The 24,739-nt window shown below is 44.9% G+C and overlaps 2 protein-coding genes across 6 annotated transcripts in view; one reads left to right on the top strand and one right to left on the bottom strand.

Moving 5' to 3' along the window:
* Nucleotides 1-17,556, top strand: part of pcdh7b (protocadherin 7b) — an 84,077-nt gene extending 66,521 nt beyond the window's left edge. The window contains 1 exon segment of the mRNA XM_061808847.1: nucleotides 14,211-17,556. Coding sequence (XP_061664831.1) covers nucleotides 14,211-14,704 — 494 coding nt within the window. The 3' untranslated portion in view covers nucleotides 14,705-17,556.
* The window catches only part of focad (focadhesin), a 369,017-nt gene that overhangs the window by 255,825 nt on the left and 88,453 nt on the right, over nucleotides 1-24,739 (bottom strand). The window lies entirely within an intron of this gene.

The following is a 24,739-nucleotide window of genomic DNA, read 5'->3' as shown; positions in this document are numbered from 1 at the left end:
CAAAACCATCAAAGTCTGCTCTCTCGACCCTCGTCTCCAAAACGTCCAATTTTAAGCTCCCCTGGAATCCTAGTCAACCTGCTCCCTCCTAGTTCATTTCGTGTGCTTATGTTGAGCGGTTGTTGGAATAACTTGCAATACTATCATTTCGATCTTAAATTTGCCTAAAAGGAGACTAACAACAACAACAAAAAATAGCTAAATCTTGCGGATTGAGGTTGAACCAATGACAGCGCTTTGGCAAGATAGGATGTACAGTCAAATCTGAAAAGGCAACATGGGCCACCCAAAGATAGATAAAAGAGGGAAAACAAAAGAATGACAACTCCTGGGAGACGCAGCGGGATTGATCGTCTTTCCGCATCAGTAGCGTCCAAACCTAACATGCCTCGGTTGTTTGGAGATTCAAGTTGCTCCGTTCCTGCCAAAGAGCGAGCTGTTATTTCCAACGTGTTTAAAGATAACTTGGGATAACTTTGTGGAAGGTCGGACCAAGTAAGGAAACTTGCTCTCCTCGTTAAAATGTAAGCAAAGAATGGTGCCGTACACAAGGGTCCCGGGGGCCAGAAGAAGCGCTTCTTCCCAAATAAGGACAAATCCAAGTGCAAGAGGAACACAGCTCATCTGTGGGAGATGGAGAAAAATCAGACCACAGTCCTAACATGTCAAAAGTTCTACAGCGGCCATTTCGAGAGACGCGCTGATTCTGTTCGTGCCTTTCCAGCTCGAGTGCAGCATTCTCGATGTTCTTTCCAGCATGCCACTGTTCCAAATTTGCTGCACAATAGACGAGTACCCTTGAATTCTCTCCCGTCTTGGGACGCACGAGTGCAGAAGATAGAGTGAGATATTAATACATGAAAGCGAGAATGAGGAGCTGTGTGAACGCCTGCTGTCAAGTCCTTCTGTCAGTGTGAAATATTGCTGATCCGGCCACACTTGCAGTGGGGAGGTGCTCGTAATGATTCAATCCTTGCGGGGGGTTCAAAATGTCATCCGTCTCGCCTGCCTCCGAGTGTGCTCGTGTCCTCCAGGAAGATGCCTACGACATCAGGAGATCATACTTGGAGGCTTAAAGGGGAAGCGGTTTGCCCTATAAACACGGAACTATAAGTCAAATTTAGTCCATTGGCAGTAGTGTGACAGATTGTCGATGTCAAATAAAGTACAACGCACAGCATGCGACAATACTCAGGGCCACATTCTTTATCCTCCGCGATGAATGACCAATAGTTTAATTATGACAGTCATGTTTCAACGTCAAATCTTTTGACTGCATTTGGTCATATGCCACGATTGCTGTTGCTAGATAGGAGACAGTCCAGTGTTTGCATTGGGAAAGAAAGTTTTACTGCTTAAGTACCAGTTTGATGGCTTCAAATGACCACAGGGGATACATCAGGGGAAACCGTCGCGGCTTGTACCTCACACTTACCGGTAGTTCGTAGTGGCCATGTAAGTGATTTTTTTCTCTCCCCCCCCCCCCCCCCCCCTCACTGGGACAAATTGTGTAATGTGCAACTTCACTATTACCTTGATTGAGAAAAGGGAGCGCATTCCAGACGCTAATGAGAGGTGTCAGGGATCAGGGCTAACGGGCCACATTCCAACTCTTTTCACCGGCCCGCTTGACCCTCTCAGGCACCCACGCTGCTCACACACTCGACAAATCAATAACCCGGACGCATAAAGAGAGACTCCCTGTCACAAGCTCCTCGGCCGATGAGAAAAATCAATGGGGCGGGGGGTGAAAAAAATAAAAATAAATGGCCGCTTGCATCCAGGAACTTACAGCACATTTGTTTTTGCTCCAGTTATTATTAGTATTATCACACTAGAATGACTTGGCTAGTTTGCTGTTGGATTCTCGCACGCGGAGTTTGGGTTCTGTCACTTAGCGCACTGCGTTATATGTAAATGCCTCGGTCCTTTCATTATTTCTTGAGGTTTGCAAAACAAGCCATTTCTTGTTTTTTTTTTGTCCTCCCCAAGCATACCGGGCCATTTGCATTCATGCAAGACAGCACTCTCAAAATATAGGACAACCACTCCAAGAATAGACGCTTCCTCGCCAAAGCTTATCCCTCTCATTGTGCTCACAACTCGAAACCCACAGATTTATTTTCCTCCCTTATTCCTCCCCCCCACCCTCTGCAATACGTTACCCAAACCAGCAGAGTTTGGACTCATCAAATGGCAAAACCTCAGCACCCTCGGATCAGCTCAGAGTCGACTTTTCCCCGCGTCCGTCCGCAAGGGATTTACGTCACGTCGCCGCTTGCATCGAGAGACCGGGCAACGATTAAATGGTATCGATCGGATGCCCGTTTAATAAAAAAAAAAAAAAAACGTTTTTTAGATGTCTTGGAACGGGGATGAACAACAGACACAATTGTACATACACTGCAAAAATGGAAATTCTTAAAGTGAATGTATTTCTCGTGGAAGCATCTTACCATACCATACTAAGACAATTCCTAATTCCTATTAATGGCAGAATGACTTATTTTAGGGACAATATTTCTCTTTTTAAATCTTTTGGCTTGTTGAAATTTGAGAAAAACAAGACTAAATATAAGTAAACTAAGATGCTTTTTGTACCCTATTGTAGAGCAGCAATTTACACAGTAAATGACGAACAATTCAAATACAGCTTCAAGTGCTTTGGATGACTACCCAAAGGTCCAACAGAACCCCACCATCACGTTGTGTCTGCTGTCAATGAGAGGTGACACACTGCCACAACAAGACAAATGAAAAGGTTCAAAGCAACCTTGACACACGGGGATACAGTTGTGCTTTTCTCACTCAAACCCATCCTCAAGAGGGGGTGGTTTTGTCGAAGCGAGAGCACCTGCCACGTACGTGGTGCGAAAGATGTCAAAAAGATGTCTGCTCAAGTACAGCAGAATCGCTTCTCTGGCTCCAATATTAATGAATGCAGGCAAAAATAGAAGCGTGTTCTTCCTGCAATGCAACATCAAAAAGGACAGATTCTCCACCCACCCCCACCTTTATGCTCACACATCAGGCAGAAAAATGGACCGGAAAAGGACAATTACCGAGCCATTTTGTGGCAAATAATTTAAAAAAAAAAAAAAAAGAGAAATGAAAGGTCCTGATGAGAAAATATATTCCATCACCACCATCAACGCCTGGTTAGGGACTTTTTTTTTTAAGCATTGCAGCAGTTGAAAGCATCCTGACCCATTCTCCAGCGAACCAGCCCAAACAAACTGTCTCCATCAATATTTGATGCAGACTCAAAAAGCCACCGCTCGGAAAAACCGCCAAAAAAAAAACCCAACAACAACAACAACAAAGAGCGATCGAGGAAATCTTCCAAAAAGGCCAAGCCGAACGTCGTGAGGACAGTCCGGCTTGAAGATCCTCGTCATCGGGGAGCGAGCATCTTGATACGCGTGGCCTATATAACGTTGGGATTGTCACGTGGCGGCCGCGAGACTGCAGTCATTTGGTTCTGACTTCTAATCACGCTAATGGAGCTCCTCTGCGCCGCTCCCGCTGCCTCAACGCTTTCAAGACACCAAAAGCGTTGAAAAGAATATTAATACATTAAGGGCATTCATTTGCTTTGTTTTTTTTCTAATCGCAGGATATAATTTAACATTACCTCTTGCACATGCTACTGAAATACTCTTACAAAAGACTCGAATGCTCTTGACTACTGAAACGTTAATCACTCATATATTCTGTATATAATGACATTTTTCCACTCATCTATAGTACTCAGACGCTCATACATGACCAAAATGCTGCATTTCATACTACTTAAGCACTCATTCACACTGCAGAAATCTTCTCACAAGCTACAGACTGCAAACTACGAACAAAAATATCTGCAGCCATATCAGCACGTAACGAATTACAAACATGAGAAGAAAAACGTGAGACGCTGGGGTAGACTGTGGCAAATAAAGCTGTAATGCTGAAGACCCCCCCACTATTAGTATTCTGCCTGCGACTGTGCTTTCCTTTCACCCTGCGAAACTCCCTGGGTGGTTGGGTGTTGGCGGGGGGGGAGGGGGGGGTGTCGAACCTCAGTGCATGTTAAGCGATCGGCCTTCGGGAGTCTCGGCGCCGCCTGGGGCCTTCCGCAGCCAAATAAGCGCACCGATATCTGAGAAGAGCAGAGAGGGACTCTTTTAGTATACCCGCCCACCCGTGTATAAAATGATCAATCTCATGAATTTGCCAAAAGGGAGTCGTCGGCCGATCAGCAGAGACACACAGCCGGATAATGAGAGAAACGGGGGAGGGAGGACACCGCCGTGAAGAGTACATTTTCAAAGGTATTGAGGGGATATTCAGCAAGCACGAGAGGACGGATTAGGGAAGACAAAAGAGCAGGTGAGCTTTGATAGACAGAACGAGGGAACATGAACATCAATGTCATCTTAGATAAGAGAGTGGAGCGAGGGAGGGGGAGAAAAGAAAAAGAAGATTTCGCTCTTTTGCTTTTCACGCATTTGAAAGCCAATGCCGCATTTTGGCTGCAGTGGAGCGAGATACATTTTCTTCTTTTTTTTTTTTTTTGTTTTTGTTTTTATACGGTCAAGGGTGAGCGAGTCCCGGTAAGGTAGTGGCAACAAGGGAGATTGATTGGGGAGCCTGTCCTAAATTTGAGGTCTGGTACAGCCGGAGGGTGAATTCTCCACTACCAGGCAGTGCGGTATGTAAATGTCATAGAAGTCAACGGAGCGAGAGGCTCTCTGTCTCAGTTGGCTTGACAGGACATTGCGGGTCAGGTGCATTTCTCAGCGTGAACACACACTTCTGATGTATGTCACCCGAAGGAGACTCGGCTGCACCTAAGCCAAAACTCGTGTCCACTTGATCAGAGTTAAATGAAGAGGTTCGGGTCGAGACACTACTTATAAAAAGTCCCCAATCCAGGAGTCAGAAAAAGTCAGGGCTGAGAAGTAAGAAATGCATTGTTCCAATGTACGAGGTACAATTGGACAGGCCGGCGCGAGAATGCTTTTGGAATGCGCAAGAAGGCCAGAGTAGCCCGTGCGAAATCCAAGAGATTTCCCATCCAGAACCTCGTAAATGTGAGGTTGGTGTGCCAACCACTCAACCATTATGCTGCCAGCAAGAAAAAGTTTGGTGAAGGTTATAGGACTGCTGTTACCCGCGTCAGTCCGAATTAGAGAACAAGGGATCGCAGAGAGAGCAAAATCTTTAGTCTGGCTAATCATAATAATAATGAAAAAAAAAAAAAATCCATCTTTAGAGCAACTTAAATCTCAATGCATATGCATAGGTTCTCGCCAAGCTCCATCTGTCTGTTGCATCTTGGGATGCACGTCATCCTACAAAGATGGTCTGGTTCGGAGAACTTGAACAAGCAGTGTTTTTAACCTTAAAGTAGAAAACAAAGTCTGGCCTTAAGCGCATTTGCATGTACTTTTCGTAAACCCCAGTTTGTCAGAGGCCGGCATCATCACCAATCGTCATCTCGTGTCTCTCTGAGGACTCTGTGAAGCGGGTGGTATTGAGGAAGGCTGAGCATTATTAAATTCCCAAGCATATTACTAACTCTCTCAGTCGCATCGCTCAAACGCCGCTTGATTATCCCTCTCTCAATTTGGTTGCACATTCGACTGTAGCTCAAAGAGGAATTTTTCATCTCTTTTTTTTTTGGTTTTTTAAGAAGACAAAAGATTTCTCAGATGTCGCGTCAAATTTCTTATACGGCACGCTCACTCATTCGCTTGGCTTCTGCATTATTTTAGACTGACTTTCAAATGTGAATAATATTTTGAAGAAATTACCAAAAAAAAAAATAAACCTAAGTCAGCAAGTGTAGCGGAGGTGACATGAGGACTTAACACTTTCCCCATTTGGCGCCTGACGCTTTGTCAATGGCTTTTACAATTTGCGTGAGATTTTTGAATATATGTTTGCATCTCTAAGGCTGAATCCACACAGAGTTTTGACATCTTAATCCATTTTTAAAAACGTGACAAATTGGCATTTGTGCTGACCTGTTAAAAAAAAAAAGATTTGAACAGACCCAAGGTTCTGTGCCGCAACCGTGTGTCTCGGTCAGTTGGGCTGAGATGGAGAGTGAAGGATACACTAGAAATTCAGTCGGAGGAATTCAATGACCAAAGGAAGCACGAGAGAACAATGGGCACAACAACAGCTCACTAATGTGCAACAACAACCAGAGCACCCTGACTGGCCAGCTTTCGTTTCATGTCACAATCACGGAGCCAGGGCGGATTAGGGTTTAAAATTAAGATTTGCCGCAGTATGATTTTGATTACGATGGATGATTTTCGTCTGTTTTCAATCAGAGGAGGGAGGAGAAATCACTTCTAACATACCCCATACCAAAGGATAATCGCTCAGGATCATCTATAGATTGGAGAATTGGACCTTTAACTTTGATCACGAAGAAGGGAAATTGCTCAAATTAGTCAGTACGTGTGTCATTCACTTAAAGAGAAACCCAGAATGTAAAGTTTAGTGTGGATGTACAAGACTGACTGACAGACTGAATCCCGACACAAACTTGAACTCGAACCATCTACGGATTGCAAAACCTTTGTCCCTCACTCACGCCAGCAGCCGGTATTTGGAAAAAAAAAAATGTTCGACTTCTGCCACTCGCCAAAGACCCAGCCGGCCAGCCAATCATCGGTCTGAGGGTAATAGATATTTCCCACAACCCAGAAGCGTTCGAATCAAAGATGGCGGGAAAAAAGTAGACGTGAGAAAGGAGGAAAAATCAATTGGTCAAGCCCTATGATAAAAATAGGGCCATGGTGAGGTGTGAGGGATAAATAATGGAGCAGGCTTCCAGCGCTTCCTACTCAGAAGAGGAAAGAGTGTAGCTATGTGACACGCTTATGTCATATCAATTCTTATATTTCACACAAAACAAGCACCATGTACATTTTTGGACAGGTTTGCACTTAACGACGCCAAATGAAGGAATATTCTTGACTATCACGATTTGAACACCCGTAACGATCATCTCCTCCTTCCGATCTATCTCCCAAGCCCCTTTTTGTTGTTTCGAAAGGTGATCCGCTCAGTTTCAATTGACTAGTTTTGTCAATGTGAATCAGCTTGGGGAAAGCAACGGGGTGGGGTGTGAGGGGTGGTGGTGGGGGGTTCGCTGGGATTGAGCGCCGGGCAGCTGCCGCTTTGATCTCACCCACAGACTGTGTGAAAAATACATTTCAGAATGGATATTCACCAGTGATGGGCCCACCAGAGTGACAAATTGGGCCCCCGGTGCTTTAAATAATACACCGTGTATGACTCTAGCATCGGTTTAATATTGCCTGGAAAACCTTCCTGGCCAGCGAGGGGCTGTGGCGTGGACGAGGAGTATATTCATCATATGTAGCAAAAGGTACACACCCTCTTTTTAGGCTGCCACAAGATCGCATTTGCTAAAAACAAATAGCTCAAATAAATCCATGGATGGGCATTACATTGTCATTCATATCAATCACTGCTGTCCCCCCCCCCCCCCCCCTTGCCATCATCCAACATCCACATTTGTTAAAAAAAAAAAAAAGTAACAACCCTAATTTGACAAAGCAAACACAGATATCCGTTTTCAAACAGAGGGAGTAAAAATACTCAAGTAAAGCGAATCCCAGAAAAATGTGCTACTTTCCATCATATTCAGGTATCACAAGAACAGAAGGTTACCGCCAGACGCCACGGTGAAGGATAACCAGAAACCCAGATTATAGCGCAGGATCCTCTTACTTCCGTCCTCCAGTCGTTGAAAAATTGAGTTGATTTAAAGTTAGACCGCAGGTCTCCAAGACAGCGAGCGAACAGGGAAGGTGACAGCTCTGCAGGAAATCTAATGTAGCATTCCTGGAGGGGACAAACTGCGGCCTATTTATCCGTGGTCCAGGACACCTTGGCGCTATCAGGCTGCATCGCTCGAAAGCCTGGATAAAGTTTTAAGGGTCTCGAGAAATCAAAGATCCCCATTTTCGCAGAGTGCCATTTTAGAATGGGCCCGGTCTATGCTGATATTTGACATGTACTCAACCAAGACTGTAAATGAAACCGATGAGCAGATGACTTTGGAAGTAGCACGGGAAGCTTTGGCGCTCTTTCCCGGGAAGCCTTCGCTCGGCGGAATGTTTTAGGCAGCAAGGGCGTCCCGGTCAGACTCAAGGATACATTAAAGATGAACCTATTTGCTGACTGACACTTCCTTTTAGCGCTTTCATCAGCGCAAAGCCGACTGAAGCGGTTTATTTTCAACTTTCTCAGTCGGCGTCAGTCCTTGAGGGAGCCTGTGTGATCATTTTTTAGGTTACCTGGGGCAAGTGTCATCTCATTACAATATCAGAACCGACGAGCCTTTTGAACATAAATAAGTGACGCGGAAAACAAAAGAACCAAGCTGAGACATTTCGCTAGCTGATTTCTCCACGCCAAAAGTCATTTGGGGGTTCGACCGCAAAAGGTTACCGGCGCCTCTGCGCCATTTGCCCCGCCCATAGTTGACAGCCTTGTCATAAAGAATTAACGTCTTTATGAATGTAAGTCATCAACGCAGCACTCATTATTGCTCCTTAGTTATAGGGCCACATATTTAGCCCATATCAATGTCACACATTTTTTTCTTTTTTTTTTTTCTTCCCATGACCCACAGTCACACTCATTGATTTTGATGGTTTCTACCACAAGACTTGAGAAGACAATTGGTCTCAAGTTCATTTTCAAGGGACTATTTAAAAATAAATTATATTTTGACAAATAACCATTTGGCGGTGTAAAAGTGGCTATTGTAGGAGAGAAGCTGGGCGAGTGTGATAAGAGGAAGCAACGACGTACTTTTCTGAAGAGAACAGTTTTGGGTTGCAATCTGCAGAAACACACACGCACGCACACAAATTCAAGAGTTACGCAGGAAGCCCTACCATTTTCTGAACACCCACCAACCCTCCATGCACATTGTGTTTGTCTTCAAGTGAAATGGTGTCTTATTTTCTGTGGCTGGCGAAAAACAACACTCGCATTGCAAGGTTCATTTGACATCTTGAACCAAGGGCGAAGGTTTACTAATCCTAATCTCTAAGAGGTGCCCGCATGAATAATTGTTCCGAGAAAAACACGTATTTGATCGTCCCTCGAGTGCCGGCACCTTCTGGTTCCCATTTTTCTCTGCACCTGGTCCCGCACATGTCAAGGTACAACGTGGGATCTTTTTACATAGATATTGGAAATTGGCCCTAAAAATGGGAGTATTTTTCCTCCTTTCCGATCAAAGTCACAAAAGGCCCAATGATCAGATCTCTCTGAAAAATAATCCAGGCTGATTATCCTATGATGTGGGGGGTGTTAATGATTTTTTTTTTTCCCCCCCTTCCCTGCTTGGAAAACGCTCAATGGTTACAAAATAGCTAATACATATGTATCCCTTGGGAATACGGTATGTAATTGCAATGTAGTTACCACAGAAGGCCCTTGGATTTCATGTTAGGCTACTATTTCTTGCTACCTCTAACAGGTCATAGTACTACGCCGGGGATTTTTACACGCGTGGTAATTCACAATACACTAAAAGAGGGGGTAATTATAGAGCACTTTTTCCTCATCACACGCGGGGTCGTTAATAAGCTCTTAAAATTCGGCACGCTCTAGTTGCCTCCGCCACGGCAACCGACAACGTACCAAATTCCCGTTAACGGCGTCGTGCGGCGCCGCTGCTCGGATATGATTTCAGAAACGTCATCACTCTCCGGGACTCGCTTTTTGTCTGCGTCTCGGCGCAGCGCAGTTGCGTTCCTGCCGCCTTTCGGGCCGTCACTCCATTAATTGTCTGGCAAATGACTCTGCGTGGTGGGCAAGACAAATATCCCTCTTTTGACGTGGATTGTCCGAAACCGCTGTCACGCCGTTATTAATTTAGCAACCAATTTTTTAGCCCTTTCAGTTTACCTCTCTTGCAAACACCTTCTCACTGAACTTATTAAGTGATTCGCGCCAAAGCCACCATCACTCAATGAGATCCACCTAAGTAGAACCTCAGGGCTCGAAAAAACAATTTTACCCATTAAACCTCTCAAATGATGCTCCTTTAATAGGTCAAGGATGCATGAAATTGCACCTTTTGGCCAAGTCAAGGCCATGAAAATGACTTTTTTTTTTTTTTTTAAAGTCTGTATGGACTACATTGAATCATACAATTTAGGTAATATTCTATTTAACTATAGAGTGCGAGTTCTTTTGCCACCTGTGAAAGGGAGAAAGGAGGAGGTTTATCTCAATCGCTTCAGTCGCCTGTCTCCTCTTATCACTCGTGTAGCTCTCTGATTTGTGGCAGTCGGTTTTTGCTGGGTAAATATTTCATTCCAGTCTCCTCGGCGGCTTGGAGTAATCGGAACGACAAGCGGCAATGTAAGCTATCATCTCGGCACTGATTGCTCCGCCGCGCCAAATAGATCCATCTGAACACGGAGGCCTTTGATGAGGGGTTTGAGGCAGTCGCGAGCCCGTTTCTCGAGCTTTGTTCTCACCAAGGCCTCCCATTTTACGTTTTCCACACTTAACTCATCCCCTTATTACTTTTTGCCCTCAAATCCGCATCATGTCGAGGCGTGTAAATTACATTTGCGGGCTAAAGTGTTTACAAGCTTTCTTAGGAACCGGGTGGGCTTGTCGTAAATCTAATTATGTGGCCAAAAAAAAAAGATTTTATTGTAGAGTGAAGAGTTGAGTCAAGTAAGCTACTCTTAATTATGCAGTCCACGTTTTGACGGGCCAAGACGAGTTCGAAAAAACAGAGTCACAGAAAGGCATAGAACTGGACAATTTTGGAAATGTGATCCTTTTTAGAACTCAAAATGTGCAAAAGACTGAGGAGTCTTTGCCGCATCTGCATGTATAAACCTCAAACTGTCAACTATGAGCAAAGGGACTGATAAGATCATGTATGAGAACACGTTTGAGAACACGCCAGGATTTATTCGGTGCACAGTGCGATCTCTTGTCAAAGTCGGACCTTCTCAAATCCCGTCTCCCCCAACTCTCCTCATCCCGCTGCTCTCTTTTTGGCAGCGTGTTTGGCCTATGACGGCCCAGAGGCAGCCATGCTGTCTTCTTCGCTCAATCTGCCGCTTTGCCTCTCCCAGTCCCTGACCCCGCTATCCTCCGAGCATTGTCACTCTCCTTTAATTCTCCTTCCCTCTGTCCTCGCAATGTCGCCCTCCGTTTTTTTTTTTTTTTTTTTGTGTACCCTTTACTGACGGCCGCCTGACTGAAATTAACGACACTCACCATTTTTGCTTCCAGAGGTGCCAAAGAACGCGAAAACTGGGCTCTCTTACGACGAATAAAGTTTAACACAGATCGATCCTCCACCCACCATTGCAGACTCTCCCGGTTCTTCCTTTTCTGAACTGAGCCCATTATGGATTTACCGCCTCCCCTCGGCTGAAAGTACTCCCCCCAAGCGACGGAGATGGTCTCTGGCTAAGAAATAAGGCCTGCGCCCGAGGGGTGAAACCTGCAAGAGAAGAGCCCCTCTTTGCTCAGCTTTTTTGTGGTGCAGTGAGGTTTGTGACCTCACTCTCGTTGCGTCGTACAGCGGTTGATTGCGCATGTGACAAAGGAGCACTTTCTGCACCGTCAAGCCTTGGAGGGCTTTTCTTTGATGCAGTTTGCCGTGTCTTGATTAAATGTGGTCCTAATGGAAGAGATTTTGGAAATCCACGGGAAAGTGTGAATCGGGATAGCGGGTCCTTGGGCTACCCAGTTCCTGTCATATGATAAGAGGTGACGAAGGCCGTGTGAAGTACTACTGCAGCGGCGTAAGAATTCATTGGCAGGCGGCACAGAAAGGCATGCTAAGTTAGCACAGTATTCGTGGCCTCAAAAGTGTTTTTCATTGAAATATTTACTGCACTTATGACTGTTTTCACAACTTAGCAGATGGGCTACTTCGATGCATCGCGACGTGCAAATTTGCGTGATGTCACCACCGTTCCTCCGTTATTTACAGTAAAATTGACCATATGGGCCATGTAAGTTTTGCTTGGTGGCAAGGAACTACGTTGAGGAAAGCTGAGGAGCTCTAGTTTGACAAAACAGTGCTTGGAGAGGCTCAATTATTTACATTTTTTGCAGTGGTATTAAGACCCGGCCCCCCTGTGTTTTTTTTTTTTTTTTTTTTTTTCAAGGCCTACTTTAATTCTAGCAGAGTTAGCTGCAAAGGCATGTTCGCTTTAGTTGCCTCGAGGAGTCAATTGGATGAGCAATCAGCCGCAGGGGCCCTGTAAGTCTAGAGTACCTGCTGCCTTCCAATGTGGGTGGACGGGTGGCTCGGTTGTGGGTTGAAATGAGCACAACAATCACTGTCCGCTTGTCATCGTGATGGCTGCCTTTCTGATAGTGGCAGAAGCGCGCGTAGGTGGATGCCAGGCAACTCTCCATCACGTCATCACATAACATCGCTTGATTTTTTTTTCTTTGGTCTTTACTTTTGCTCACTTGGCTACTACGTAGACTGCTGTGCTGGATCTGGCAATAATAATAATAATCATGAAAAAAAAAAAAAAAGGATTGCATTTTTGTGTCAAGTTGAAGCGGCTCCCTGAGGGTTTGACAAACAATGTTTGGTCAATCCTTTCACGTGGGTCGTTTGCGTCTCGATTCCACCAGAAACGGATGAGTAACGGAATGGCACTCTTAAACAAAAGACAACACTCATTCTTCACCCCTCCCCTTTTCAAGTCATGTCTTCTGCATAGCTTGGATTTCAATAATTGCTTTATAAATGCAGTATATGCTGTGTGACAAACAGAACAAGTGACTTCTGTTCTGTATTCTTTCTTTCTTTTGCAGGAGAAAAAGAGCATTAAAAGTAAGCCACCATACCAACTCTTTTGTTTTGGGCAAAGGCATGCTTGGCTTGGTTTGCACTCCTCGTCGCCATTTGTTTTTGATTTTCCATGCATCTTTTCATGAGCAAAGCACAAACGTTAAAAAAAAAAAAAAAAGAAAACGACTTACAATTGTACTACTTGGCCACTCGGTCAGCGATGCGTCGCAGACAAAAACAGTCCCACTTTGTTTTCCTGTTGTCAGTGACCCCAGGAAGTCTTAAATCATCCCGTTATACAATAGTTAATCTTGAGGCCATCGCTAACCCAGGTAACTGGTTAAAACCCTAATTAATGGATTAAAGAGAATAGCGGGAGGTTTGAGCCACATAAATCTGTAAAGCTACTTAGATCAAGACGCGATTGCCAGCTGTCAATCTCTAGATAAGCAAGGAGGGTGTCGGTTTCTCAAAATCATACTGCAGCACGACTGAGACGACATAACTTTAAACCCAAGTCAGTGATTCAGTGTTCCTCTTTGCTGCCTCGGCACAAACACGTTTTCAAGCATGACATGATTTCAAATCCTTATTCACGCCACCGTTCTTTAGTTGGAGGCTGCTGTCCAAGCCGGCGGACTTGTCTCGTTTTTCATTGTTGTGTTCTGTTACAGTTGCTGCGGTGGCAGATGCATGCAAACAAAACATTGCTTTCACTTATGGGAGCTTACCGGTACAATCACGTGTAGAATGAATAAAAGAAGCCTGTACCACACCGCACAGATGACATTTACAGTAGAGGTTAGTCGGGGTTGCATCATTTCCATTTTTTTCATTTATTTATAGGCCAATATTCATGATGAAAGTCGACTCGTCGCTGATCACGTAAGACATTTTTTAGAGATTACAAAAAAATATATATATATACACTGACTCTCCTGCACTTCATGCGGCACATTTAGAAATCATCAAACTGAAATCAAATAAAGACAAATTTCATTCAGCGCACTTGGTACCGCAAGAGATCCAAAAATGTGATTTGCGACCAGTAGACAAGTCAGCTAGTCCAACGGTTTTGAGACATTTTTCGCTAAGCACCAACTCACAAGGGAGCGATTCCATTTTGAAACAAACAGTTTGCAGTTTGAACATTTCATTCAAGCGATTCTTTGGTGGACTACACCGAGAATCACTGGACTAGTGCGTACCACCAGACCATAAACAAGGCATATTAGTACGTATGCGTTCATACTCAGTCAACACTGATCACAATCCTGTTAGATACTTAGGGGTACCCATTCCTCATCGAAAATCCAACGTTGTCGAACAAACAAAAAAAAAACCTTACGCCCTTCTATTCTCTCGCCTCCCGCAGACTCTCGGCCATTGCCTGACGTAGCCATGACCGGCAAATGCACCCGGGAATGCGACGAGTACGGCCACTCGGACTCCTGCTGGATGCCCGTCCGCACGTCGCCCGAGCGGCGGCCATCCAAGTCCACCACCAACCCCCAACAACCAAAGCTTTCCACTTTCATGAGCGGCAACGGTAGCAGCGGCAGCGGCAGCAGCAGCAGCAGCAGCCAAGAGCAGCCCGGCAGCCAAGAGACCCTCGCCATGGCGGCCATGGCCAACGGAGACCCCGCCACCAGCAACATGCTGGGCGACCGCAATCGCAACCTACTTAGTAAGAAGATGGCCTCCTCCTCCTCCTCCTCCTATGAGACCTTCGGCTCACCTCCGTACGGCTCGCCGGGAGGCGCAGAGGAGACCCTGGGCCATCCCACCGAAGAGATCCCGATGGCGCCCGCCGGGGAGTACAAGCCCACCTCCTGTGGTACTCTGACCCGACGGGAGGTGTACCTGTGAGCGACCGCGACTTCTGGGGCCGCGAGTTTGTGTAGTAGCCAGCACACTACTACATCTTACGGCCCTCGCTAGTTTAGCCACCGACTTGTACCGAGCGAGTTCGGACTAAAAACGACTCCAAAGACTTTTACAAGAAAAACGTAAAGACAATGGCCTTTTTTTCTTTCCTTTTCTTTTTTTAAAGCGCTACAAACGGGATATCAAGCTGGCAAGTCGGGCTCTTGCGACACAGTCTGCTGCCAGATAGTCCACCTGTTACGACGTTTTTTTTTTTTTTTTTTTACACACACACACACACACACTACATGCATGCATCTACATTCATCACCACATAGACACTCCTTTTAAAAATGGGGGAGGAAAAAAAAAAAAAAAGAAAAGAAAATAGACCATCTTTTTTCTAAAATGGAGGCAAAACTTGCCTCAAAACGTCTCTGGATATAACAGCTTTTTTTTTTTTTTTTTCTTTTGGATCCGCCCGCAACAATATACAGGCCGTCGGTCCCAATCATTCCGAAAGGAGATGTCGGCAAAGACTCCATCTCAAAACGGTGCTGCGCTTTACGTCCCTCGCGCCGAGACTCTCGCGCGCGAGCGACGTCACCGCACCGACCGCGACACCCGCTCCGTCGTGATTAAAACTTGTACAGAAACACTTGGGACTCCGTTCCTTCTTTTCCCTCCTCGTCGCTTTGAGTCTCGATTGGGATTGGTGAGACCCAGGCCCCCCCCCACACTCCCCACCCACCCAACCCGACCCCCGAAGCAGAACATCTGTGCTGCAGACTTTGCGGTTGTCACTGAGAGAACCAGATTCATGAACTTGAGCAGCCCGATTATTCCTGGTAAGCAAGTGAGCAGGAGATTAAAATGAAAAATAGAAATTTGCTGTGTACAGGCCAGATGTGCACACGTGTATAGGCTATACTGTAAGTAGTACAGGAGTAGGTTCATGATTGAGTGCTCGTCTGATTTTTTTTTTTTTTTTTTTACTTCATGGTGGGACAGACTGAGCAATAAATATCACAATGTAAACATTTACCAATCAATCATTGTTTCTCGATGTTTTCTAACATTATTCCTCTCGAGCGTTCAAAAGGTAACTGTACTAATAAGCGGAAGATGTTGCTCTCCAGAGCCCGCGCTATCTTATCGAGTATGAATGTAAGAATCAGCTCAAGCAAAGTGAAAACAATCAAAAAGCTACACATAATTGACTTTGCCTTTTATCCCTTTGTGTTGTACGCCTGACACCCGAACTTCAAACATTCCGCATTGTTTTTGGAGTGTTATTGTCAATTGATGGGTTTAACGTGCCCCCCCCACCCCCTCCTTCTCCTCACACACACACAGTGGCTTCCTTCTGCTGGAATAACGAATAATATGAAATGCAATGGATTTTTATTGTTGCATTTGCATCTTTTGGGGTATTTTTGCAAAGCCCTACGGGATCGGATGGAGTGGCAATTTCTGCATTCTGGCTCTCTATCGTCTGTAAGTACTACTCGTCGTCAGAAAGACAGTGCTCCTATACTTATCAATTGTATACATGAATATTTACTTTTTTTTTTTTTTTTTTAACTGCACGCTTTATGGGACTTTGCTTCGTGAGAAGGCAGAAGAAAAAAAAAATATGGTAAAACAAAATGTAGAAAAAAAAAAATACCCCTGTAACATTGGAATCCACTTTGTTGCTTGCTTACTTTATAACTAATGAAACATTAGCAATGTAGTCCGACAAAGTACTTTTTGATGTTTCATAACATGCCAACCGCTAAATTCTCCCCGCGTTTCGGCAACGGAATTCATTGACATCACTTGAACGACAACTGAAATTGTACTGGATTTTAACCCTCTCCCTTATCTGGTGTCATTTTGTAAATATTCTGTGCTCCTGAACAAAGAAGAGAAAAAAATGAGAGAGTGAATGCAAAATTGCAATTGTGCCTTTTTATACCAATTGGTATGATTCTAACGTTGGTTTGCGGTGGCCCGGGGAGACGTTTTCATCGTGCTCTCGAAGACTTTCTGGGGGATTCGCCAGTCAGATGTCGGCGAGCCACATTTTAAATTGCGTGTTAAAGTATCCATTCCTAGCGTAGTGCATTAACGAATGATTCCAGGTACGTTCAAAATTTTGCTCTTTGGTAGCGATAACGATAAAATGGGTTCTTTGTCACGCCCTCCCCGGACGTACCTGCGCTTGCTCTGCAATTTATCGGCCAGCGTTCATCTAAAATTACAGGAGCAATGCAAACCATCGGGGTGATGACGATGATTAATACGGAATTAAACAAATTGCCAATCCCGCTGACTGGGAAGGAGATCGTCGAAACTTTGATGCTAATCGCTTGTATTTGATAATACCGCTTAGGATAAATTGACGAGTTTGCGAGACGTTCTTTGCATGAAACAAGCTCTTGGAATGAATATAGAGGGGTAGAAAGTTAGCGTGGTCATTGGGGAAAACAAAAAAAAAAAAACAAGTGCTGGGAGACAATTTCTCACAGTTGGGGCGGGGCGACAGATGAAAACTGTAAATGCGGTGGTTCCACTCCTTTGTTGCCTGAGGTCCGTGCTCAGCCCGAACCCTCGCGTGTCCACAACGTAACCAGATCTGTAATATTAACCAGTATTTGTCCTTGCGACTTGGATGTTGATATAGAACTCGAGGAAACCTGACTTATCATTGTTAAATATGAGTCACTATGCACGCAGCTTACCTGAACATGGCAACGTGTATTGAACGCAAGTCCACTTCTATTTATAAGATATTTTATGTAAGTTAATTTGCTTTTGTACAGGTTTGTGTAGATAAAAGCGCTTGTCATTTTTGTCCCTGCAAAAATTAAACTATAACATGGTAAATCACCGTGTCCGCGCTTCTTCTGTCCATTTCACTTCCGGTGCATCCAGCGTCAACATTCTGGTGAAAAATAAATTTTCGCTCTCAAAACTCACGGTAAAGCCCGCGACACCACTTTCAATGACCGACAAAAAACTTGGTTGACATGTCTGCAATCAAAGACACCCCGAGGAAATCCTCAAGGACCCACGCCCCGAAATTTAAAAGAAGCGATTCTGATTTGAAGCAGGCATTATATGAGAGTACATTTTATCAAAAAAAAGAAAATGCCCCGACTCGAGTTACACCAATTTGGTCGAAATATAGTCAAGGTCCAATGTCCAAAATTGAACAGCAATTCGGACGTTTTGGTTTGAAAACAACAATATTGGGAGAGTACCAGAGCTCGTTCGTCGAGCTCCTTGAGAATTCATCTGAATTAGCACGAATCCCGAGCAGACGGAAGATGCCCAATTGCCAAACGACGGACAGGCTCATTTTAGTTCGTGAGCCACAAATTTTCAAATTGACCGCTTTATTGAAAACCAACAATATTGAGGAAATATTTATTGATCTTGTTAACATGCAATCGCTGAAAGCTCCTTCGAATGGGTAAAATGCTAAAATTGGACAAAGTCCACGTAAAAGCACGCAACGATGTTGCATGGTTTAAATTTGAATGGAAGGCTGTCTTGAATTTCTTTTTCCGCGCAGACCTAACGAAGCTTTTCCTCGACAGAGACAATTTTGAAATGTGCACTTGAAAAGACCAACATCTGAATAAATCTGCTTATCTGGATGCAAATGTCACTCATTTTCCTGTCCTGTGTGAGGCTTGAATCACAAGAATAAGCAGTAGGTAGCCTTTTTTTTTTTTTTTTTTTTTTTTTTAAGCAGAAGAGTTGTGTGTGTGTGTGTTAAGACAATTTTGAATTAATTTGAACATTATTTATGTTCGGGTAATGAATATATTGTTATGACTATAATAGTGATTGAATCAGATAAAAACAAGTAAGGTGCAGATATAGCTGGTTGGTTGGTATCAGTAACAGCAATTGTATGAAAACAATCATTCCACAAATGTATCTCTTTAGCGGAAACATTTGCAACCCATGCACGTGGAGAAAGGCAGCACTTTAGTTGGAGGTGTTCAGAGTTGGAAGTGACTTGAAGAAGTCAAGGTAACGCGACGTGGTTTTGACTGTGTCCACACCGCTTTGCCGAGAAATGATTTATGACCGATGGCAAAGGAGGCAGACGCGCCGTTGAATTTGCCACGTTCAGTCAAATGGGCCTCATCGCTTTCCACCGCGCCTTTGTGAACAAAATGCAGACCGCTCGTCTTTCCGACTGAGGGGGGCGCCCCGTCCAAGAAAAATCCACACACGTGCGTCTGAGCTCATTGAGACGTTGGCGGAAGAAAGAGGTAGGAAAACGCCGAGGAGCAACCGTAATACGATTTTCGACCTGGGTCACCTTCAGCGTCTCACCTCAGATATCATTTGCAAACCGACAGTAATTCTTCCATATTGACACTTTTACTCCCTTCCAGTGGGCTGCTGAGGAATTGGATTTACTTGATGTATGTTTTGGACGGGTAAAGCCACACCGAGGCAAACCAAAGAACCCGTAAGAGTAACGTGCCATTCGATTCCGCTAGTATATACTTCATCCAGCATTGTGCTTGTGGCGATTTCCTTTATTAGACTGTACATCACCGTATCTGACATGAACATGTGTTCATACATAAACAAATAGCCTGGCTCCGCACGTGCAGCTATTGATCCCTCGGAACCGCGTGGGGCCACCAAATTTGCAAAGCCACATTACACTGCAGATGAATAATTCATCACAAGGTATTTACACGAGGTACACAGAGACGAGCCTCCACCCGAACCCTCGGCATGAGGGACGTGGGCGTTTGCTCGGCGGATCGCACCCTTTGGCGAGCGCAATCTGTGACCCGGCTCTCCGGGGAGGGGAGCCGTTGCAGTGCAAATGAGGGAATGCGATTGTAAGACCAGGAGCATTTTGATACTTCCATTGAAAGTGAAAAGCCAAGCACCTAAATGGTTGGAACCAAATGAAGACTGAAGGGAAATGTACTGCACTTCAAAAGTTAAATACAACTGAACTATCGTTCGTGTATGTACTTTAGCGACCGCTTTCAAAAACAAAATGGGCAACGGGAAAGGAGTAATTGGTATAGTTTAGAGGATAGCGGCCTTGCAGTGGGGAAAAAAAAAAAAAAAAACTAAATAGTAAGCCTGTATGCAACGCGGTTTAAATGTGTTTGAAGACAGATTACATCTGAGTCGATACATTGGCGTCACAGTACTATAATCTCAGCGCACGTGTGACAAGCACATTAAAACGTGTCAAATCTTTTTAATCTGTCGTTTCGCTTTCTTTCATCACGTCATACACTCGAGGGGTGAACCATACGGTCTCCACGGCCAAGTTGTTTACTTGTTGCTTGGGTGACGTTTCCTGACCCTGCGCGAAAGACTCGAAAGGCTGTTTTAATTCCTCCCCGAGTGGGTGAGGAGATGCGCTAATGAGACTCTAGCGCACAAAAGCGGGCACGGATGCCGGGCGCGTCGTCGCACGGGCGGTAATGCGCCAACGTACGACGGGGATTTGGTGACGCACGGTGTGTGGAACGCCATGGAGGTAGCCGACATGTCTTGGCACAACAAACCCCAGCGCGGGAAATATAGTTTGTCACAATTACAATTTACTCCATTGAAAATGTCACCGTTTTCAAATTTAAATGGACGGACCAACAGGGAAATTAAAAACTGGTAAAGATGAGAATGTAGAAAATGTTGCATCACACATCACACAGCATGTGAAAAACCACCATATCGTACCACGCTGACCTAATAAACTCATGTGACAAACCAGATGAGTAAATGCTCTGTAAAAAAGTCGAAATAAATCGAAATCTACTAAATATGAAATTATTCAAAGCTACAGTACACCATACAGTGGCGCTTTTTTCCTACGTTGCAACTAGCGCAGAAGGGGGAATTGTGCCATCCAAGTCGATATTGATCCCCCGTGGGATTTTGTGTCCGAATACCGGTGAGCATCAGTACTTTACGACGACTAACGGAGGCCGGCTTGGTTCACTTCCAGAGAGACGGGATTATCTGCAGAAGCGACGCCAGTCCGTGCGAGGCCTCCTACCTGGCATGAGAGATTAGTGTCTGCTCCAGCCGCTGCTGTGCAAATCAAGTCAACGCAGGCGGAGGCCGTGGCAGCCCACCCACGAATTTGCGTGCAAACGCGAGCCAATCACGACAGTTGCCCAGCACCCCCGCCTCCCGCAAAGGGCCGCCGCTGACGGCCCGAAACGAGAACGCCGGTGACAGCTCCTCGCGAGTCGACGCGGGGGTGAAAACAGACATGGCCTGGAGTGGGGGGAGGTTGGAGATGCGCTGGAGACAAAGTACATGCAACAAATGTCTCATCCAGTCAACTGCTGGCTCTCTCAGACTATGGACAGCAGAACTGCAGGACACGAGGAACCTCTGCGAAAATCCTAACCTAATCTCCAGAAAGAAGAAACTGAGCTCTACATGTCAATGCATTTAGTCCTGATCTTGGAACTGAGACTGTGTTCAGTTCTAGTTAATTATCAGAGTGTCTAAATGTCACACAGACCCAATCCCATTTCCGACACTATTCCCTATTCATAAAAAGTACTTTCAAACAAGTTTAAATGCGTTTCAAGTGAGTGGGAGAGGTCAAACTCTATTTTTTTTTTTTTAAATTATATAGCCTTGTCATGACCAGGACTCTCCTGTGGACCCAAATGCACGACTCGGTAGGCCGGGAGCCAGTTAAAGGAAGGTCTTTATTTGTTCCAAGGTCGTAAGCCAGGAGGTCAGTCAGAGAGAGCAGCAGTATCAAGGACGTTAAGCTTACGGGGTTGGTCAGACGACAGGCAGAGGTCGATACACCGGGATTCAGGATCAGGAAAAAGGAAGTGCTGGGACGAGGCATGGATGGCAACGATCTGGCAAAGCCAAATATTCCGCTGGGTCCCATATATTCTAGGGTTCATTCGAGCAGATGAGGGGCAGGGACCTGCACCACAAGACCACGACAAGCCTCTAATACCACGAATCTTCCCTAATTGTGGGTGGCTTTAGAACTTATCACCCACGATGATAGTTTACTGCATTAAGCTGGAAGGGGGGGGGGCGGGAGGGTGAGTGATTACTATCAACTATACAAAATACGATTACTGCTTGTTGGTATTTCAAATGACATCAGTAATCATCTTCATAATTACTGACATTCTAACCAAGTAAAGCTAGAGCGCAAGTTTCCTGTTGATTTTTCCCTTTGGATGAATCAGTGTTTTTGCCGTTGGGTTCGCACAACATGATGTAGCGTGCAGCAGGCGGAGTCTCAACATTTGCCTTTGGGCATAACGCCGGTCAGTCTTCCTAGGATGGGGAAATAGTTCCTCGGGAGCTTTGTAATCTACTCCCGAGTCCCACTGAGACGGACTCCCCCAGCGCCACATTCATTCACTTATTGAGCCTGTATGTGCACCCCCCCCCCCCCCCCGGAGCGTTACACGTGTACGGTGCACCAAAAGCGTATTGATGATGGCGGAAATGAAATAGAAGGCGGACAGCAGCCTCAGATGACTGTTCGGCTTTCCGGTCTTGTCCCCCTTGTCTTCAGGCGTGCCGGGTTGAGGCTGTAATTAAGATTCCGCTCAGCCAGCCTCCTCCTCCAATGGCTCAATGGGGCGAGAATGACTGAGCCCGGTGGTGATAAATGACCCACATTGCTGTCAATGTCCTTCCTGTATCACCTGGGCATTAATTACACCCCATCGGTATTGGACTGTCATCAATATCTGCTCATTTTGTGGCCCACGGCGTTTATGTGCAGAAATCCAGTGAAACGAGTCCGCTCCTCTCAACCAGATTTCTGGCCTCGTCCCAAGACCGACCTGTGAGAAGACGCATTGAGGAACAGGACATCTAAAATCCAAAAAGAAGAAAAAAAAAAAGCCAGGCTAATTGTTCCTGTATATTATTTGGTCACTACACAATAGTTGCAAGGACTTTTGGGATTCCTGACACTTGAGAGTCCAACATAATTCAGCATTGACTACACACACACACACACACATCAAAACTTGCAATCGGAAATATCAAGCAGGTTTAACATTTATGATTATTTTCTGGGCAGATCGGAGAGGTGAAATCCTTCTTAACACGCCTCACGCCAAAGGATAATCTTTTGGTAACGTTCAGGAATATGGCCGAGCTAAATTTAATCGCAAGGGTGCCTTGAATGTTTGCATCTTTGTACCACGCTTTTGCCACTAAAACACAACAAAGACCAGGCACTAACAGTGCCTGTGTGTTTTTTTTTTTTTTTTTTTAGCAAGTTTCCAAGTCATTATGTCACAAACTCCCAGAAATCTTGGAAAATTGAGTCAAGTCTGTCACTGCCAAGCTATAAAAAAAAAAAAAAAAAAAAAAAAGAATCTGACCAATCTGTCAATCAAAACATACAGGAGAGAAATGTCAGGATGGAGCAAATCTGCAAGTATATTTCTGGAAAAATGAGATATTACGCTCCTATATAATACGAGCAGCTTAAGGGGGTGGGGGGGTACTTTGTTTTTGAGTTAAATGGGGGGGGGGGGACTCAAAACATGATGGGGAATACTTCACTCCGAATACGACCTTTTATTCTTCATGTTTACTGGCATTTAAATATCGAAATGTAAAAGGCTCCCAACAACTCCAAAATGCTGCACGCACCAAATCCAGTCCAAGCTGACCTTCAGGCAAGAGTGTCTATTCACCGCTGGATGAACAGTCGCAGCCCGAACGTGACAACTAAGGAAAGTGACTTTGGCTTCAGACCATCTGGCCCGCCGCTGAACCTGCTCCTTTACGTCCATCTAAACGTCCCGGGCGCAACGCTGGCTTCCCGCCATTGATCCGCAGACATACACTTGGAGATGGACTTAGTCTTGCGGTCGTCGAGTCGACAGGTTCCAGTGAGTGGAAGCATATGGCGGGCCTGGCAGTCCGAAGTGACGCCTGACTTTTGGAGGGCAAGGCGATCTGATGCCTTGTGTTATGATGACATACAGTAGAACCACACTTTAAAGAACAGCCTTGGGCTAAGGTTTGTTCATCCCCGAGGTTCCTAAGTATTTTTTGTGTGTGTGTGTGTGTGTGTATCAAACTACATTTAATAAAATGCAAGTCCTGCATTTAAACTGAAACCAAAAAAATCATTACCAGGTTTGGATATTTGTCCTCTCAAAAGTATTGCAGCATTTGAGCCTTGGACTTGCGTTCATATTAAAACACAGCATATTGGCCACGGGCGTTGAACATGAAGCATGTCTTGCGACTCAAGCTTGACTGGATCAGTTCTGCTCTCACCAACCAATCAGAGGACAGAAATTGACGTGGACGAGCTAACTCGCCCTCTGATGAGAATAGCAAAACTAGCTAATGATAAATGGTGCCATTTCTAACATAGCTTATGTTTGTGATTATAAAAGCAATTTGGAGATGAGTTAGACATTAAAACAGAGGCTAAAATCTGATTCGCCAAAAGAACTCATATCCATGTACTGCAGCCAAGAAAAATGCCACCAAATGAAGAGAATCAACTGAGGCAATTTCATGCAACAAATATTAGAATTTAGGTTGTAAATGTAGGTCAGTACTTCTGATAGTGGTCAAGCCAACGGGTGCCATTTCCCCACCGCTGGATATAAATTACTCATCCATTTCTTTCCTTCCTGTATTTGTAATTTTACAAAGGGCTGTCTTCCACCATTACGCCATGTAGAAACGCGGCCAGCTAATTCATGCATGAAAGTATTGTTGAAAAATTTCACTGATTCCAGATGCCAGAATCCACCATGGAATTATTCATTAAGACAAGTGAAACGTTGGGAGGCTACAAGTATATCTCCAAACGGGGCCGACCATATGTTTAGTGTCAATATGACTTCACGGTTGCCCATGTGGAAAATAGCTGCGGGCCACAGAGCGCACACACACTCACGCGGCACAGTCTTTAGATAAATCATCTTGGACTGTGAAATGCAAAAACGGGAACGAAGAGCCACGTCTAAAAATAATTCCCACCTCGTTCATTTTAACGGTGAAAGAACGAGAAACCTT

The sequence above is a fragment of the Syngnathoides biaculeatus genome, chromosome 21, assembly GCF_019802595.1.
Source record: "Syngnathoides biaculeatus isolate LvHL_M chromosome 21, ASM1980259v1, whole genome shotgun sequence".
Taxonomy (NCBI): Eukaryota; Metazoa; Chordata; class Actinopteri; order Syngnathiformes; family Syngnathidae; genus Syngnathoides; species Syngnathoides biaculeatus.
This window is presented reverse-complemented; position numbering and strand designations above follow the sequence as displayed.